Below are 19,456 nucleotides of genomic sequence, written 5' to 3'. Positions count from 1 at the left end.
ATTTCAGTAGTGTTTGGTTGTGGTTTACCTTGTCAAAGTTACATTTTCTTGATTTTTCAAGTTCATTTTGAATTTCATTCGTTGGAAATGCAAGAGTTGGAATATTTCAGTAGTGTTTGGTTGTGGTTTACCTTGTCACAGTTACATTTTCTTGATTTTTCAAAGTTCATTTTGAATTTCATTCTGTTGAAATGCAAGAGTCGGAATATTTCAGTAGTGTTTGATTGTGGTTTACCTTTGTCACAGTTACATTTTCCTGATTTTTCAAAGTTCATTTTGAATTTCTCTCGTTGAAATGCAAGAGTTGAATATTTCAGTAGTGTTTGGTTGTGGTTTACCTTGTCACAGTTACATTTTCTTGATTTTTCAAAGTTCACTTTGAATTTCTTACGTTGAAATGCAAGAGTTGGAATATTTCAGTAGTGTTTTGTTGTAGTTTACCTTGTCACAGTTACATTTTCTTGATTTTTCAAAGTTCATTTTGAATTTCTTTCGTTGAAATGCAAGAGTTGGAATATTTCAGTAGTGTTTGGTTGTGGTTTACCTTGTCACAGTTACATTTTCTTGATTTTTCAAAGTTCATTTTGAATTTCTTTCGTTGAAATGCAAGAGTTGGAATATTTCAGTAGTGTTTGGTTGTGGTTTACCTTGTCACAGTTACATTTTCTTGATTTTTCGAAGTTCATTTTGAATTTCTTTCGTTGAAATGCAAGAGTTGGAATATTTCATTAGTGTTTGATTGTGGTTAACCTTGTAACAGTAAAATTTTCTTGAAATTTCAAAGATCATTTTGAATTTCTTACGAAGAAATGCAATATTTGTAAAAATTCAGTAGAGTTTGGTTTTGGTTTAACGTGTCACAATTACATTTTCGTTATTTTACAAATTTCATTTTGAATTTAATACGTTGAAATGCATGAGTTGGAATATTTAAGTATAGTTTGGTTGTGGTTTACCGTGTTGCAGTTACATTTTCTTGATTTTTCAAAGTTCATTTTGAATTTATTTCGTTGAAATGCAAGAGTTGGAATATTTCAGTAGTGTTTGGTTATGGTTTACCTTGTCAGCAGTTACATTCTCGTTATTTTTCAAAGTTCATTTTTAACTTCATTCGTTGAAATGCAAGAGTTGGAATATTTTAGAAGTGTTTGGTTGTGGTTTACCTTGTCACAGTTACATTTTCTTAATTTTTCAATGTTCATTTAGAATTTCTCTCACTGCAATGTAAGAGTTGGAATATTTCACTAGTGTTTGTATATTGATGACCTTTTATCAGTTTATTTTTTTTGATTTTTATATGTTAATTATGAATTTAGATCTATTTATTGGTCTTTATTGAAGCTTTCAGTATCTTGTGTTTGTTGCTTAAATTTTAAAAGAGAAATTTTCTTTTTTTTTAAAAGTTCTTTTTGAATTTAATTTTTTGAAATGCTAGTGTTGGAATATTTCAGTAGTGTTTGGTTGGGGTTTAACTTGTCACAACTACATTTTCTTGATTTTTCAAAGTTCATTTTGAATTTCTTTCGTTGAAATGCTAGAGTTGGAATATTTCAGTAGTGTTTGTTTGTGGTCTACCTTGTCAAAGTTACATTTTCTTGATTTTTCAAAGTTCATTTGAATTTCCTTCGTTGAAAAGCAAGAGTTGGAATATTTCAGTAGTGTTTGGTTATGGTTTACCTTGTCAAAGTTACGTTTTCATGATTTTTCAAAGTTCAATTTGAATACATTTAGTTGAAATGAAAGAGTTGTAATATTTCAGTCGTGTTCGGTTATGGTTTACCGTGTCTCTGTATCATTTTCATGATTGTTAACAGATAATTTTTAATTTATTTCGTTGAAAAGAAACTGTTGGAATGTTTCAGTAGTGTGTGGTTTTGGTTTACCATGTCAAAGTTACATTTTCTTGATTTTTAATATTTCATTTTTAATTTCTTTTTTTTAAATTAAAGAGTTGGAATATTTCAGTAGTGTTTGGATTTGGATTACCGTTTCACAGTTACATTTTCTTGATTTCTCATATTTCATTTCGAATTTCTTTCGATCAATTCCATGTGTGTGAATTTGTCTTTTTTGTTTCGAGGTGGATTACCTTGTCACATTTTCATTTTCTGGATATTTTAAAGTTCATTTCGAATTTTTTTTGTTGAAATGCATGAGTTTTAATATTTCTATTGCGTATCGCTGAGTATTTCGTTGACATTGTTTCATTTTCTCCTTATGTCAATGGTCATTTGAATTTAAGTCTTATTATAGAAATAGTTTTTCTCTTTAAGAGGTTGTTATTCGTTTTAAACAATGTACCAATTAAATTTTAAATATTCTTCAATTTTCAGTAAGATTTTCTTTCTTTGAAATGCAAGAGTTGGAATATTTCAGTAGTGTTTGGGTGTGGCTAACCTTTTCACAGTTACATTTTCTTTAATTTTCAAAGTTCATACAGAATTTCTTTCGTTGAAATGCAAGAGTTGGAATATTTCAGTAGTGTTTGGTTGTGGTTTACCTTGTCACAGTTACATTTTCTTGATTTTTCAAAGTTCATTTAGAATTTCTTTCGCTGAAATGCAAGAGTTGGAATATTTCAGCAGTGTTTGATTGTGGTTTACCTAATCACAGTTACAGTTTCCTGATTTTTCAAAGTTCATTTTGAATTTCTGTCGTTGAAATGCAAGAGTTGGAATATTTCAATAGTGTTTGGGTGTGGTTTATCTTGTCACAGTTACATTTTCCTGATTTTTCAAAGTTCCTCTTGATTTTCTTTCGTTGATATTCAAGAGTTGGAATATTTCAATATTATCTGTTTGTGGTTTAGATTTTCACAGTTACATTTTAATGTTTGTTCAAAGTTCATTTAGAATTTCTATCGTTTTAATGCAAGAGTTTGAATATTTCAGGAGTGTTTGGTTGTGGTTTACTTTCTAGCAGTTACATTTTATTGATTTTTTAAAGTTCATTTTGAATTTCTGTATTTGAAATATAAGAATTTGAATATTTAAGTAGTATTTGTTTGTTTTTTACATCTTAACAGCAAAATTTTACTGATTTTTCAAAGTTTATTATGAATTTCTTTCGTTGAAATGCACGAGCTAGACTATTTCAGTAGTGTATGGTTGTGGTTTGCCTTATCAAAGTTACATTTTCCTGATTTTTCAAATTTCTTTTTGTATTTCATTCGTTGAAATGCAAGAGTTGGAATATTTCAATAGTGTTGGCTGTGGTATACCTTTTCAAAGTTACATTTTCTTGGTTTTTCAGAGTTAATTTTGAATTTGCTTACATTGAAACGCAAGACTTCGAATGGTTAAGTAGCGCTTGGTGGTGGTTCTCCTTGACACAATTACATTCTCCAGATTGTTCCAAGTTTACTTTTAACTGTTTTCATTGAAATGTAAGAATTATTCTAGTTAAGTTGGTTTTGGGTGTGAATTACCAAAACAAAGGTTCTGGTTCTAGAATTTTCATTGTACAGATAGTACTTCTCTCGCAGCAATACAAGAGTATGACTATTTCATTAGCGGCTGTTTGTGGTTTGCCGTGACGCTGTTAATAAAAATATGCATTTCATAGATCATTGATTATTTATTTCGTTGAAATTCAGTTCATTCATCTAACCACCAAAAACAATAGGTTAGGTTAGGTATAAATAAATATTAATAAATAATTAGAAACATTTCTCCATGTTTAAGTTAGGTTAGGTTAAGTTAGGTTAGGTTAGGTTAGCCTACGTATCGCGCGTACGTAGGCTAACCTAACCTAACCTAACTTAACCTAACCTAACTTAATCTAGCCTAACCTAACCTAATTTAATCTTTTTACCATGTTTAATTTAGGTCAGTTTAGCTTATCATGAGCGCTCTTGATAATTTTACCTAACTTAACCCAACTTAAACATGGAGAAATGTTTCTAATTATTTATTAATATTTATTTATACCTAACCTAACCTATTGTTTTTGGTGGTTACATGAATGAACTGAATTTCAAGGAAAGAAATTATAATTGAACTTTGAAAAATCAAGAAAATGTACCTGCGACAAGGGACATCACACCCTCCCAAGAGATACCGAGTCAAACTCGTGAAAAACAAAGGAAGTTTATATAAGTTAACGATGACGTATCCAGATCCTGTCCGGGACTACAGTTAAACCACAACCAAACGCTACATACATTCTAAAAAAATAAAGGTGCCCCGCAAGACCTAATAAATGACCTAGATACAATCAAGAAATTTTAAGCGTGACAAGGTAAACCACAACAAAGCAATACTTAAATATTACAACTCTTGCATTTTAATGAAAGAAATTCAAAATGAACACTGAAAAATCAAGAAAATGTAACTGTGACAAGGTATAACAAAACCAAACACTATTGAAATTTTCCAACACTTGCATTTCAACGAAAGAAATTAAAAAAGAACTTTGAAAAACCAGTAAAATGTAACTTAGAGACGGCAAACCACAACCAAACACTACTGATATATTCCAACTCTTGCATTTCAACGAAAGAAATTCAGAATGAACTTTGAAAAATCAGGAAAATGTAGCTGTGATGAGGTAAACCACAACCAAATACTACTGAAATATTCCAACTCTTGCATTTCAACGAAAGAAATTCAAAATGAACTTTAAAAAATCAAGAAAATGTAACTGATAGAATTTAAACCAGAACCAAACACTACTGAAATATTCCAACTCTTGCATTTAAACGAGATAAATTCTAAATGAACTTTGACCAAAAAATAAAATGTAACTATGAAAAGGTAAACCACACCCAAATAATGTTGAAATATTCCAACTCTTGCATTTCAACTAAAGAAAATCAAAATGAACATTGAAAAATCAAGAAAATGTAACTGTGACAAGGTAAACCACAACCAAACACTACTGAAATATTCCAACTCTTGCATTTCAACGAAAGAAATTCAAAATGAACTTTGAAAAATCAGGAAAATGTAACTGTGATGAGGTAAACCACAAGCAAACACTGCTGAAATATTCCAACTCTTGAATTTCATCGAAAGAAATACAATATGAACTTTGAAAAATCAGGAAAATGTAACTGTGACAAGGTAAACCACAACAATACACTACTTAAATATTCCATCTCTTGCATTTCAACGAAAGAAATTCTATAAGAACTTTGAAAAATCAAGAAAATGAAACTCTGAAAAGGTTAACCACACCCAAACACTTCTGAAATATTCCAACTCATGCATTTCAACGAAAGAAATTCAAAATGAACTTTATAAAACAATAAAATGTAACTTTGACAATGTAAACCATAACCAAACACTACTGAAATATTCCAACTCTAGCATTTCAACGAAAGCAATTCAAAATCAACTTTAAAAAATCATGAAAATGAAACTGTGACATGGTAAACCACAACCAAACACTACTGAAATAGTCCAACTCTTGCATTTCAGCGAAAGAAATTCAAAATGAACTTTTGAAAAAACAAGAAAATGTAACTGTGACATGGTAAACCATATCGACACACAACTGAAATATTCCAACTCTTGCATTTCAACGAACTAAATTCAAAATGAACTTTGAAAAATCAAGAAAACGTAACTGTGAAAAGGTAATCCAAATCCAAACACTACTGAAATATTCCAACTCTTGCATTTCAATAAAATAAATTCAAAATGAACTTTGAAAAATCACGAGAATGTACCTGTGACATGGTAAACCATAACCAAACACTACTGAAACATTCCAACACTTGCATTTCAAGGAAAGAAATTCAAAATGAACTTTGAAAAATCTAGATAATTTACTTTTTACAATTGACACAATAACCAAACTCGACTGAAATAATCCAACATAGTTCTCTTCAACTATTTAACATCAAATGAAAATTGAAAAATCAAGAGTCTGAAAATGTTATACTGCAAGTAATACGACAGAGCTTATGCCAAATTCAATCACCTGAAATGAATTTAAAGAAATTCAAATTGAACTTTGAAAAATCAAGTAAATGTAACTGTGATAAGGTAAACCCCAACCAAACACTACTGAAATATTCCAACTCTTGCATTTCAACGAAAGAAATTCAAATGAACTTTGAAAAATCAAGAAAATGTAGTTGTGACAAGGTAAACCACAACCAAACACTACTGAAATATTCCAACTCTTGCATTTCAATAAAAGAAATTCAAAATGAACTTTGAAAAATCAAGAAAATGTAACTGTGACAAGGTAAACCACAACCAAACACTACTTAAATATTCCAAATCTTTCATTAAAAAGAAATAAATTAAAAATGAACTTTGAAAATTCAAGAAAATTTAACTTTGAAAAGGTAAACCACAAACAAACACTACTGAAATATTCCAACTCTTGCATTTCAACGAAAGAAATTCAAAATGAACTTTGAAAAATCAAGAAAATGTAACTGTGACAAGGTAAACCAAAACCAAACACTATTGAAATATTCCAACTCTTTCACTTCAACTAAAGAAATTCAAAATGAACTTTGAAAAAATCAAGAAAATGTAACTGCGACAAGGTAAACCAGAACCAAACACTACTGAAATATTCCAACTCTTGCATTTCAATGAAAGAAATACAAATGAACTTTGAAAAATCCAGAAAATGTAACTGCGATAAGGTAAACCACTACCAAACACTACTGAAATATTCCAACTCTTGCATTTCAACGTAAGAAATTCAAAATGAACTTTGAAAAATCAAGAAATGTTACTTTGACAAGGTAAACCACAACCAAACACTACTGAAATATTCCAACTCTTGCATTTCAAAGTAATAAATTAAAAAATGAACTTTTAAAAATCAAGAAGATGTAACTATGACTGGGTAAACCACAACCAAACACTACTGAAATATTCCAACTCTTGCATTACAATGAAAGAAATTCAAAATGAACTTTGAAAAATAAATAAAATGTAACTGAGACACTGTAAACAATAAACAAAAACACATTAAAAATACAACCTCTTTAATTTAAACTAAATAAAATAAAAATGAACTTTGAAAAATCAAGAAAATGTAACTGTGACAAGGTAAACCACAACCAAACACTTCTGAAATATTCCAACTCGTGCATTTCAACGAAAGAAATTCAAATGAACTTTGAAAAATCAAGAAAATGTAACTGTGACAAGGTAAACTACAACCAAACACTACTGAAATATTCCAACTCTTGCATTTCAACGTAAGAAATTCAAAATGAACTTTGAAAAATCAAGAAAATGTAACTGTGACAAGGTAAACCACAACCAAACACTACTGAAATATTCCAACTCTTGTATTTCAACGAGAGAAATTCAAAATGAACTTTGAAAAATCAAGAAAATGTAACTGTGACAAGGTAAACCACAACCAAACACTACTAAAATATTCCAACTCTTGCATTTCAACGAAAGAAATTCAAAATGAACTTTGAAAAAACAGGAAAATGTAACTGTGACAAGGTAAACCACAACCAAACACTACTGAAATATTCCAACTCCTGCATTTCAACGTATGAAATTCAAAATGAACTTTGAAATATCATGAATATGTAACTGTGACATGGTAAACCACAACCATACACTACTGAAATATTTCAACTCCTCCTTTTCAATAAATGAAATTCAAAATGAACTTTGAAAAATAAGGAGAATGTAAGTGTGACAAGGTAAACCACACCCAACCACTATTTAACTCTTCCAAATCTAACAGCTCCATGAAAGAATTTCAAAATGAACTTTGAAAAATCAGGAAAATGTAACTGTGATAAGGTAAACCACAACCAAACACTACTGAAATATTCCAACTCTTGCATTTCAAAGAAAGAAATTCAAATGAACTTTGAAAAATCAAGAAAATGTAACTGTGACAAGGTAAACCACAACCAAACACTACTGAAATATTCCAACTCTTGTATTTCAACGAAAGAAATTCAAAATGAACTTTGAAAAATCAAGAAAATGTAAATGTGACAATGTAAACCACAACCAAACAGTACTGAAATATTCCAACTCTTGCATTTCAACGAAAGAAATTCAAAATGAACTTTTAAAATCAAGAAATAGTATTTGTGACAAGGTAAACCACAACCAAACACTACTGAAATTTTCCAACTCTTGCATTTCAACGAAAGAAATTCAAAATGAACTTTGAAAAATCAAGAAAATGTAACTGTGACAAGGTAAACCACAACCGAACACTACTGAAATATTCCAACTCTTGCGTTTCAAAGAAAGAAATTCAAAATTAACTTTTACAAATCAATAAAATGTAACTTTGACAAAGGTAAACCACAACCAAACACTACTGAAATATTCCAACTCTTGCATTACAACGAAAGAAATTCAAAATGAACTTTTATAAATAAAGAAATTGTAACTTTGACAAGTTAAACCACAACCAAACACTACTGAAATATTCCAACTCTTGCATTTCAATGAAAGAAATTCAAAATGAACTTTGAAAAATCAAGAAAATGTAACTTTGACAAGGTAAACCACAACCAAACACTACTGAAATATTCCAACTCTTGCATTTCAACGAAAGAAATTCAAAAAGAACTTTGAAGAATCATGAAAATGTAACTGTTACAAGGTAAACCATAACCAAACACTACTGAAATATTCCAACTCTTGCATTTCAACGAAAGAAATTCAAAATGAACTTTGAAAAATCAAGAAAATGTAACTATGACAAGGTAAACCACAACCAAACACTACTGAAATATTCCAACTCTTACATTTCAAAGAAAGGAATTCAAAATGAACTTTGAAGAATCAAGAAAATGTAACTGTGACAAGGTAAACCACAACCAAACACTACTGAAATATTCCAACTCTTGCATTTCAACGAAAGAAATTCAAAATGAACTTTGAAAAATTAAGTGAATGTAACTGTGACAGGGTAAACTACAATAACACACTACTGAAATATTCCAACTCTTGCATTTCAACGAAAGAAATTCAAATTGAACTTTGAAAAATCAAGAAAATGTAACTGTGACAAGGTAAACCACGACCAAACACTACTGAAATATTCCAACTCTTGCATTTCAATGAAAGAAATTCAAAATGAACTTTGAAAAATTAAGAAGATGTAACTGTGACAAGGTAAACCGCAAAAAAACACTACTGAAATATTCCAACTCTGGCAATTCAGCGAAATAAAGTAAAACTGAACACTGAAAATTAATGAAAATGTAACTGTGACAAGGTAAACAACAACGAAACCCTAGTGAAATATTCAATCTCTCGCATTTCAACGAAAGAAATTCAACATGAACTATGAACAATTAAGTTACTGTAACTGTGACAGGGTAAACTACAATATAACACTACTGAAATATTCCAACTCTTGCATTTCAACGAAAGAAATTCAAAATGAACTTTGAAAAATCAAGAAAATGTAACTGTGACAAGGTAAACCACGACCAAACACTACTGAAATATTCCAACTCTTGCTTTTCAACGAAAGAAATTTAAAATGAACTTTGAAAAATCAAGAAATGTAACTGTGACAAGGTAAACCTCAACCAAACACTATTGAAATATTCCATCTCTTGCATTTCAACGAAAGAAATTCAGAATGAACTATGAAAAATTAAGTGAATGTAACTGTGACATGGTAAACCACAACCAAACAGTCGTGAAATATTCCAACTCTTGCATTTCAACGAAAGAAATTCAAAATGAACTTTGAAAAATTAAGGGAATGTAACTTTGACAGGGTAAACTACAACATCACACTACTGAAATATTCCAACTCTTGCATTTCAACGAAAGAAATTCAAAATGAACTTTGAAAAATCAAGAAAATGTAACTGTGACAAGTTAAACCACAACCAAACACTACTGAAATATTCCAACTCTTGCATTTCAATGAAAGAAATTCAAAATGAACTTTGAAAAAATCAGACCTTTGGAGGGGGAGGGGCCGGGGGGAGGGGGTCGTTCTGTGTCTCAATGCACAAAAAAATATAAAAAATGGGGAGGGAATGGGAGGGGGGAGGGGAGGGAGGAGGAGGTGGGAGGAGGAGGAGGAGGTGGGAGGAGGAGGAGGAGGGAGGAGGAGGAGGAGGGAGGAGGAGGAGGGGGAGGAGGTAGGAGGAGGAGGAGGAGGGAGGAGGTGGGAGGAGGAGGATGAGGGGGCCGGGGGAGGGCCTTTGGGGCACAGGGAGGGCCTTTGGGAGCTCGATGGGCCTTTGGGGGGCCCGGGGGTGCCCTTTGGGGGTCCGGGGGCCCTTTGAGGACCAGGGGAGGGCCTTTGAGGGTCTGAGGAGGGCGTTTGGGGGGCTGGGGCTCTTTGGGAGCTCGATGGGCCTTTGGGGGGGGCCCGGGGATGGCATTGGGGGGACGGGGGGGGCCTTTGGGGGCGCCGGTGGCCCTTTGGGAGCTTGGGTTAGAGGACCTCACAACACTGTTCAAATGAAGCTTGTGTATTATAACGACCACACTCAAATTCTCTTCTAAAATCTCTTCAAAAATCTTTTTTAAAATGTCTCTATCTGTTTCGCCGAAATAGTTCCATAACCTGTCTAAAACGGTTTCGCCCAAATAATCCCTAAACGTAAATTCAGCGTGTTCCTTTGTTATTGGCATCTCTGCGCTAACGCATTTCAAATTAATATGAAACCATTTCGCGCGCTAAAACAATTCATCGCTAAGATGTTTCTTGCCTAATTGTTTCTATGGCCTTTGGTTATTAATATCTTTTGGAGTTCGACCAGTAGAACTGTTCCCGAGGCGAAGACATTAATGACTTGGATCTATTCCTGGAGAAATGTTTCTAGGCGGAAATTTTTAAAGTCTGACAGATGATGTCATTGATTGATTGATCTGTCAAGAAATGGAAATTAATTTGTTGTTTCTAAGGGGAATTATTGATTCACGATAGGTGAATTGAGGTCGACAGCACAGGTGTTCCAAATTCCGGGTTTTTGCTGTTGTAAGTGCACGCTCTCAGCGAATGTCAAGGTCGTTGTTGTTGTTGTTGACACACTTTGATTACGCAATCAATTTCTCGGAAATTCACTTCCCCCTCGAGTCCTAGATCAATAACATTGTTCCCGTTAGAATTCAATGCGCATGTGCAACCTTCGTCCCGGAGCTATTACACATAGAAACATCAAATAAATCGACCTTGGAAAAAGAGGTCATTGACCCCATCAACCACGTGTTCTCCCTAATGACTCTATGCCCATATATGGACCATAAACCACGTGGTCCTGTCACGAGTCAATAAGGCCATTCTACTAAAAACCTTATATACCTCCAGGGCATAACTTAAAACCCTTGCCCTGAGGGCTGTGGGGGGTTGTCATCCTCAAAGACCTAATTTCCAGAACTTTCAACTACGTTGAACAAAATGGCGATCTTAAATTGGTTGTGTTTGGGGAAATGGTGGGAGTGAGAGGGGAGTTAGTTGCCCTCCAGTCACTTTCGATTATTAAAAAGTAAACTATTCTTTTCAAATTCAAATCAAATGAGCTCTCTTCCAGGTTTCTACGACAAAGTTTTAAATAAAAACATTATATAACCCCAGGGTCTAACTTACAACCTTAGCTCTGAGGGCTCTGGTGGAAGTGTCATCCTCAAAGACCTAATTTCCAGAACTTTCAAATACGTTGAACAAAATAGCTATATAAAAATGTTGATTGGATGTGTTTGGGAAATGGTTGGCGTGAGAGAGGGGTTTGTTGCCCTTCAATCACTTTCGCCTATTAAAAAGGGCACTAGCCCTTTCAATTTCCAATCAAATAAGCCCTTTTTGAATTTTCTACAACATCAATTTCTATAAATACCTTATATAACCCCAGGGCATAACTGACAAACCTTGCCCTGAGGGCTGTGGGGGGGGGGGGGGGGTTGTCTTCCTCAAAGACAGAATTTCCAGAACTTTCAACTACGTTGAGAAAAATGGCTATCTCAAAATTGTGATTGTATGTGTTTGGGGAAATGCTGGGCGTGAGAGGGGGTTAGTTGCCCTCCAATCATTTTCAACCATTAAAAAGGGCACTGGCCATTTCAATTTCCAATCGAATTAGGCCTTTTGGAATTTTCTACGACAACGCTTCCTATAAGAACCTTATATGTCCCCAGTACATAATTTACAACCCTTGCCCTGGGGGCTGTGGGTGGTTTGCCATAATTTCCAAAACTTTAAACTACGTTATACAAAATGGCTATCTCAAAATTTTGATTGGATGTCTTTGGGGGAAAGGTGGGCGTAACAGGGGGTTAGTTTCCCTCCAATCACTTTCGACTATTAAAAGGGGTACTAGCCTTTTGAATTTCCAATCGAATGAGCCTCTTTTCAAGTTTCTACGACAAAGCTTTCAATAAAAACCTTATATGCCCCCAGGGCAAAACTTACAACCCTTGCCCTGAGGGCTGTGGGAGAAGTGTCATCCTCAAAGATATAATTTCCGGATTTTTCAACCACTTTGAACAAAATGGCTATCTCAGAATTTAGATTGGATGTGTTTAGATAAATGGTGGGCGTGGAAGGGGTGTTAGTTGCCTTCCAATCACTTTCGACTATTAAAAAGGGCACTAGCCATTTCCGTTTCCAATCGAATGAGCCCTTTTCGAAGTTTGTACGACAACGCTTTCTATAAAAACCTCATATTCCTTCAGGGCATAACTTACAACCCTTGTCCCGAGGGCTGTGGGGGGGGGGATGTCATCCTCAAAAGACCTAATTTTCAGGAATTTCAACAATGTTGAAGAAAATGGCTATCTCAAAATTTTGATTGGATGTGTTTGGGGAAATGGTGGGTGTGAGAGGGGGGTTAATTGGCTTACATTCATTTTCGACTATTAAAAAGGGCACTAGCCCTTTGAATTTCCAATCGAATCAGCTTTTTTTTAAGTTTCTACGACAAAGTTTTCTATAGAAACCTTAGATGCCCCCAGGGTATAACTTACAACCCTTGCCCTGAGGGCTTTGGGGGGGGGGGGTGTCCTCCTCAAAAAAATATTTTATATCTGGAAATCAACTACGCTGAACAAAATTTTAATTTTTTAATTACAGAGAAAAAACACGGGAGACACATTGTTCTCAAGTGAGTTCACACTATTGCATATACTATAAAAAAAGCGGTACTCACATCTACGTTGCTATCAAATTTTGCATTTGTAAATTTATTTCGCCAGGAAATAGTGTCTTTAAGTACAGCTGCCGTTGTAGTATCGTGTTCTAATCCGACGACAACAAGAGGAATACCAACTAAATCGGACGCTATGCTTAAATGCGTTTTTAGGTTAACTCCTTCTTCGCCCACACTATTCGGCAGGGTAGCTTCAGTCAAGTTGAAGTCAAAATGTGTGCTATAATTTGCCATGCTGATGTCTGTATGTTTTATATGAAAGTGAACCGAAGCTGTTCTATTAGACTGTTCAAGCTCTTCGTCTTCTTCTTTGGAGGTATATAATGAAAAGGCAGAATCAAAATATGGTAATAGTATATATCTTGAGTTGACAAATGATAGCTCGTATGACTGATTTTCTTCAACCTAAAATATAATTTTGTCCTAAAAGGTGACTGCTATGAAAAAGGGAATAATCAAAGGAAAAAATCATTTATCGATTTTTGAACAATCACTTTCCCTTGGATTTAGAAGAAAATCGCACAATTGTTTATATTTTATAAACATAGATAGCTTATGAAGAATAAAGAGAAAAAAAATTGTAAAATATATCCGAGTCGAAAAATTATATTTCATATGACTGTTTCTCTTAAAAAAAAGATAATCATCAAACTAAAAGTTCCAAGAGAATTGTCCAAGGAAAATAAAAGCCTATTTTTTTTTAACCAATCAAGGAGAAGGTTCTAGGCATTTACCCCCCCCCCGGAAAATACCCCCCTCCCTTGGAAAATAAGGCTTTCCAAATTTGAGAATTTTGTTTGAGTTTTATTTTTTTTATTTCCGTAGGGGGGGGGGAGGTATTTCGGTACTTGTGTATTATGCGCCACTCACTCAAGTTTATGCTGTGTAAAATTCGAGAACACACCAGTTTTTCCGTTAGATTTTTCGCTACTTTAGAATTAAATTTGGGCAATAGATTTGCATATTAGGGGGGGAGGGGTAAAGTATAACGGGTCTGCATGCAAAATGTGTTACGTACAATTATTCTGCATAATCGATAGATAGATAAGTGTATTTTAAAGCCAAATATACGGCCATGAACACAGTAAAATAACGTAAATGAAAGTCACAAATAACATAAACTTTGATCAGCGATCATCATAAAACACTTAAATGAAACACTACATTAACCTAAAGATAGTACTTAATACTTGGAAAGTCGGTCATTGAAGAAAAAAAAACACTTAACACTGGGGGAAAAACACTTAAATGAAACATTACATTTACTTTATACATGTTTTTTTTTTTTTTTTTTTTTTTTTTTTTTTTTTTTTTTTTTTTTTTTTTTTTTTAGTTAACACAATTTCCAGATATCTCGCTATTTTTCTGTAATTTTTTAGTGGCCATGCCTAGAAATAATTATTTTCTGATTCCAAACTGTCCAAATACTTTTCCCCTTATGGGCACATATATAGCCCAAATTATATATTTCCCATATATTCTGTCACTTCTCTTTGTGTTGTCTCGCGCTAAGCTGAAAAAAAAAAAAGTAACGAAGAAACAGGTTTGTTCTCGAGTTTTACACAGCATAAACTTGAGTGAGTGATGCACAATACACAGGTACCCAAATTCCTTCCCCCTACGGAAATACAAAAAAAATAAAACACATAAACTTCTCAAATTTGGAAAGCCTTATTTTCCATGGTGGGGTATTTTCCGGGGGGGGGGTATTTACCAGGGGGGTATTTTCCGCGAGAGGGGGCATTCTTCACGGGGGTATTTTCTGGGGGGAGTATTTTCCGCGGGGGGGGGGGGTACTTTCCGGGGAGTATTCGCCGGGGGGGGGGGGTAGACGCCGGCCACCCAAGGAGAAGAAGAAGTTTCGAAAGACAGAAAAAAAGGAGTGGCTTAAAAACACATTAAACATACCTCGAGTTGACCAATGATTGTGTCTATATGACTTTTTTTTCAATTTTTTTTAATTTAATTTCTTCTTTTTTTTATATCAAAAGTAACAGAAGATTGCAAAAAGACAATTGTCCATGGAAAAAACTACATTTTTTTTCTACCGGTCATTTTTCCTTTTATCTAAAACAAAATCATGTAGGATCAAAAAAAAAAAAAAGAAAAAAATAGATAGAGCGCATAAAAAAGGTAAAATAACAAAATGTATCTCGGGGTGATAAATGATAGTTCTATGACTGTTCTTCCTCAAAATAATTTTTTTTTCAAACTAATAAGATATTATTCCAAAAAGACAATTATCAAGCGAAAATAAATAGCCTAAATATTTTCTCCCTTATGTACCTACATTAAGATATCACTGGATTGTTAAAACAAACTATAGAAAACGAGCACCATAAAAAAAGAACTACATTATACATCTTGAATTGAAAAAGGATAGTTTCTATAGAAACGAATCTAAATCTAAATTGAGAAATGATTGTTGGGAAAAGATAATAAGCCATGAAAACTAAAAACATACTGGGATCGTCTCAACCCTTTTGCCAACGAAGGACGTTTTTTTCTAAGAAGCCAGAAACATGAATCTCAGTACTTTTCTGTTGGATATGAATAGAATTCAACATGAATAGTATATAATAGTACATATATGCTACATTATGCCAAATTTATGCTAAATTTTGCTATAAATTATGCTAAATAAATATGCTAAATAAGCCATGAAAACTAAAAACATACTGGGATCGTCTCAACCCATTTGCCAACGAAGGACGTTTTTTTCTAAGAAGCCAGGAAAATGAATCTCAGTACTTTTCTGTTGGATATGAATAGAATTCAACATGAATAGTATATAATAGTATGAATATGCTAAATTATGCTAAATTTATGCTGAATTTTGTTATATTTTATGCTAAATAAATATGCTAAATAAGCTATGAAAACTAAAAACATACTGGGATCGTCTCAACCCGTTTGCCAACGAAGGACATTTTTTCTAAGAAACCAGAAAATGAATCTCAGTACTTTTCTGTTGGATATGAATAGAATTCAACATGAATAGTATATAATAGTATAAATATGCTAAATTAGGCTAAATTTATGCTAAATTTTGCTATAAATTATGCTATATAAATATGCTTAATAAGCCATGAAAACTAAAAACATACTGGGATCGTCTCAACCCATTTGCCAAAGAAGGATGTTTTTTTCTAAGAAGCCAAAAACATGAATCCCAGTGTTTTTCTGTTGGATATGAATAGAATTCAACATGAATAGTATATAATAGTATAAATATGCTAAATTATGCTAATTTTTTGCTAAATTTTGCTATAAATTATGCTAAATAAATATGGTAAATAAGCCATGAAAACTAAAAACATACTGGGATCGTCTCAACCCATTTGCCAAAGAAGGAAGCTTTTTTCTAAGAAACCAGAAACCTGAATCTCAGTACTTATCTGTTGGATATGAATAGATTTCGACATGAATAGTATATAATAGTATAAACACGCTAAACTATGCTAAATTTATGCTAAATTTTGCTATAAATTGTGCTAAATAAATATTCTAAATAAGCCATGGAAATTAAAAACATACTGGGATCGTCTCAACCCATTTGCCAACGAAGGAAGTTTTTTTCTAAGAAGCCACAAAAATGAATCTCAGTACTTTTCTGTTGGATATGAATTTAACATGAATAGTATATAATAGTATAAATATGCTAAATTATGCTAAATTTTGCTATAAATTATGCTAAATAAATATGTTAATAAGCCATAAAAACTAAAAACATACTGGGATCGTCTAAACCCATTTGCCAACCAAGGACGTTTTGTTCTAAGAAACCAGAAACATGAATCTCAGTACTTTTCTGTTGGATATGAATAGAATTCAACATGAATAGTATATGATAGTATAAATATGCTAAATTCTGCTAAATTTATGCTAAATTTTGCTATAAATTATGCTAAATAAGCCATGAAAACTAAAACATACTGGGATCGTCTCAACCCATTTGCCAAAGAAGGATGTTTTTTTCTAAGAAGCCAGAAACATGAATCTCAGTACTTTTCTGTTGGATATGAATAGAATTCAACATGAATAGTATATAATAGTATAAATATGCTAAATTATGCTAATTTTTTGCTAAATTTTGCTATAAATTATGCTAAATAAATATGCTAAATAAGCCATGAAAACTAAAAACATACTGGGATCGTCTCAACCCATTTGCCAACGAAGGACGTTTTTTTCTAAGAAGCCAGGAAAATGAATCTCAGTACTTTTCTGTTGGATATGAATAGAATTTAACATGAATAGTATATAATAGTATGAATATGCTAAATTATGCTAAATTTATGCTAAATTTTGCTACAAATAATACGAAATAAATATGCTAAATAAGCCATGAAAACTAAAAATACTGGGATCGTCTCAACCCATTAGCCAACGAAGGACGTTTTTTTCTAAGAATCAAGAAAAATGAATCTCAGTACTTTTCTGTTGGATATGAATAGAATTCAACATGAATAGTATATACTAGTTTAAATATGCTAAATTATACTAAATTTAGGCTAAATTTTGCCACAAATTATGCTAAATAAATATGCTAAATAAGCCATGAAAACTAAAAACATACTGGGATCGTCTCAACCCATTTGCCAACGAAGGACGTTTTTTTCTAAGAATCAAGGAAAATGAATCTCAGTACTTTTCTGTTGGATATGAATAGAATTTAACATGAATAGTATATAATAGTATGAATATGCTAAATTATGCTAAATTTATGCTAAATTTTGCTATAAATTATGCTAAATAAATATGCTAATAAGCCATAAAACTAAAAACATACTGGGATCATCTCAACCCATTTGCCAACCAAGGATGTTTTGTTCTAAGAAACCAGAAACATGAATCTCAGTACTTTTCTGTTGGATATGAATAGAATTCAACTTGAATAGTATATGATAGTATAAGTATGCTAAATTCTGCTAAATTCTGATAAATTTATGCTAAATTTTGCTATAAATTATGCTAAATAAGCCATGAAAAGTAAAACATACTGGGATCGTCTCAACCCATTTGCCAAAGAAGGATGTTTTTGCTAAGAAGCCAGAAACATTAATCTCAGTACTTTTCTTTGGATATGAATAGAATTCAACATGAATAGTATATAATAGTATAAATATGCTAAATTATGCTAATTTTATGCTAAATTTTGCTATAATTTATGCTAAATAAGCCATGAAAACTAAAAACATACTGGGATCGTCTCAACCAATTTGCAAACGAAGGACGCTTTTTTCTAAGAAGCCAGAAAAATGAATCTCAGTACTTTTCTGTTGGATATGAATAGAATTCAACATGAATAGTATATAATAGTATGAATATGCTAAATCATGCTAAGCCTTGAAAACTAAAACATACTGGGATCGTCTCAACCCATTTGCCAAAGAAGGACGTTTTTTTCTAAGAAGCCAGAAACATGAATCTCAGTAATTTTCTGTTGGATATGAATAAAATTCAACACGAATAGTATATAATAGTATAAATATTCTAAATTATGCTAATTTTATGCTAAATTTTGCTATAAATTCTGCTAAATAAATATGCTAAATAAGCCATGAAAACTAAAAACATACTGGGATCGTCTCAACCCATTTGCCAACCAAGGACGTTTTGTTCTAAGAAATCAGAAAAATGAATCTCAGTACTTTTCTGTTGGATATGAATAGAATTCAACATGAATAGTATATAACAGTATAAATATGCTAAATTCTGCTAAATTTATGCTAAATTCTGCTAAATTTATGCTAAATTTTGCTATAAATTATGCTAAATAAGCCATGAAAACTAAAACATACTGGGATCGTCTCAACCCATTTGCCAAAGAAGGATGTTTTTTTCTAAGAAGCCAGAAACATGAATCTCAGTACTTTTCTGTTGGATATGAATAGAATTCAACATGAATAGTATATAATAGTATAAATATGCTAAATTATGCTAATTTTTGCTATAAATTACGCTAAATAAATATGCTAAATAAGCCTTGAAAACTAAAAACATAATGGGATCGTCTCAACCTATTAGCCAACGAAGGATGTATTTTTCTAAGAAGCCAGAAACATAAATCTCAGTACTCTTCTGTTGGGTGTGAATAGAATTCAACATGAATAACATATAATAGTATAAATGTGATAAATTTTGCAGAAAAGTTTGTGCAATATACGAGCTCACAGTGTCAAACATGTAATTTTACTTCTAAGAAAAAAAAACTTGAATTCCTTTTCCCAATATTAATAAAACCTAGTGTTATGGGATTTATAATTTTCTACAATATGTATTAAAAAAACAATTTTCCAAAAAATGAATGAAAGGAAACTCAAAAGCAAAGGATGAAAGAGTACGACAGTTGATATTTTGGAAGATACAAAAGTTCCG

At 32.4% G+C, this 19,456-nt stretch overlaps 1 protein-coding gene across 1 annotated transcript in view; it reads right to left on the bottom strand.

Annotated features, from left to right (window-relative positions):
- Positions 1-19,456, bottom strand: part of LOC148949030 (uncharacterized) — a 387,072-nt gene that overhangs the window by 236,866 nt on the left and 130,750 nt on the right. The window contains exon 29 of the mRNA XM_089095093.1: positions 13,076-13,480. Within this exon, the coding sequence (XP_088951219.1) occupies positions 13,076-13,480 (405 nt within the window). The remainder of the gene's footprint in view (positions 1-13,075; positions 13,481-19,456) is intronic.

Source organism: Artemia sp. Qi Xiang Cuo, chromosome 9 (assembly GCF_049724085.1).
Source record: "Artemia sp. Qi Xiang Cuo chromosome 9, ASM4972408v1, whole genome shotgun sequence".
Taxonomy (NCBI): domain Eukaryota; kingdom Metazoa; phylum Arthropoda; class Branchiopoda; order Anostraca; family Artemiidae; genus Artemia; species Artemia sp. Qi Xiang Cuo.
This window is presented reverse-complemented; position numbering and strand designations above follow the sequence as displayed.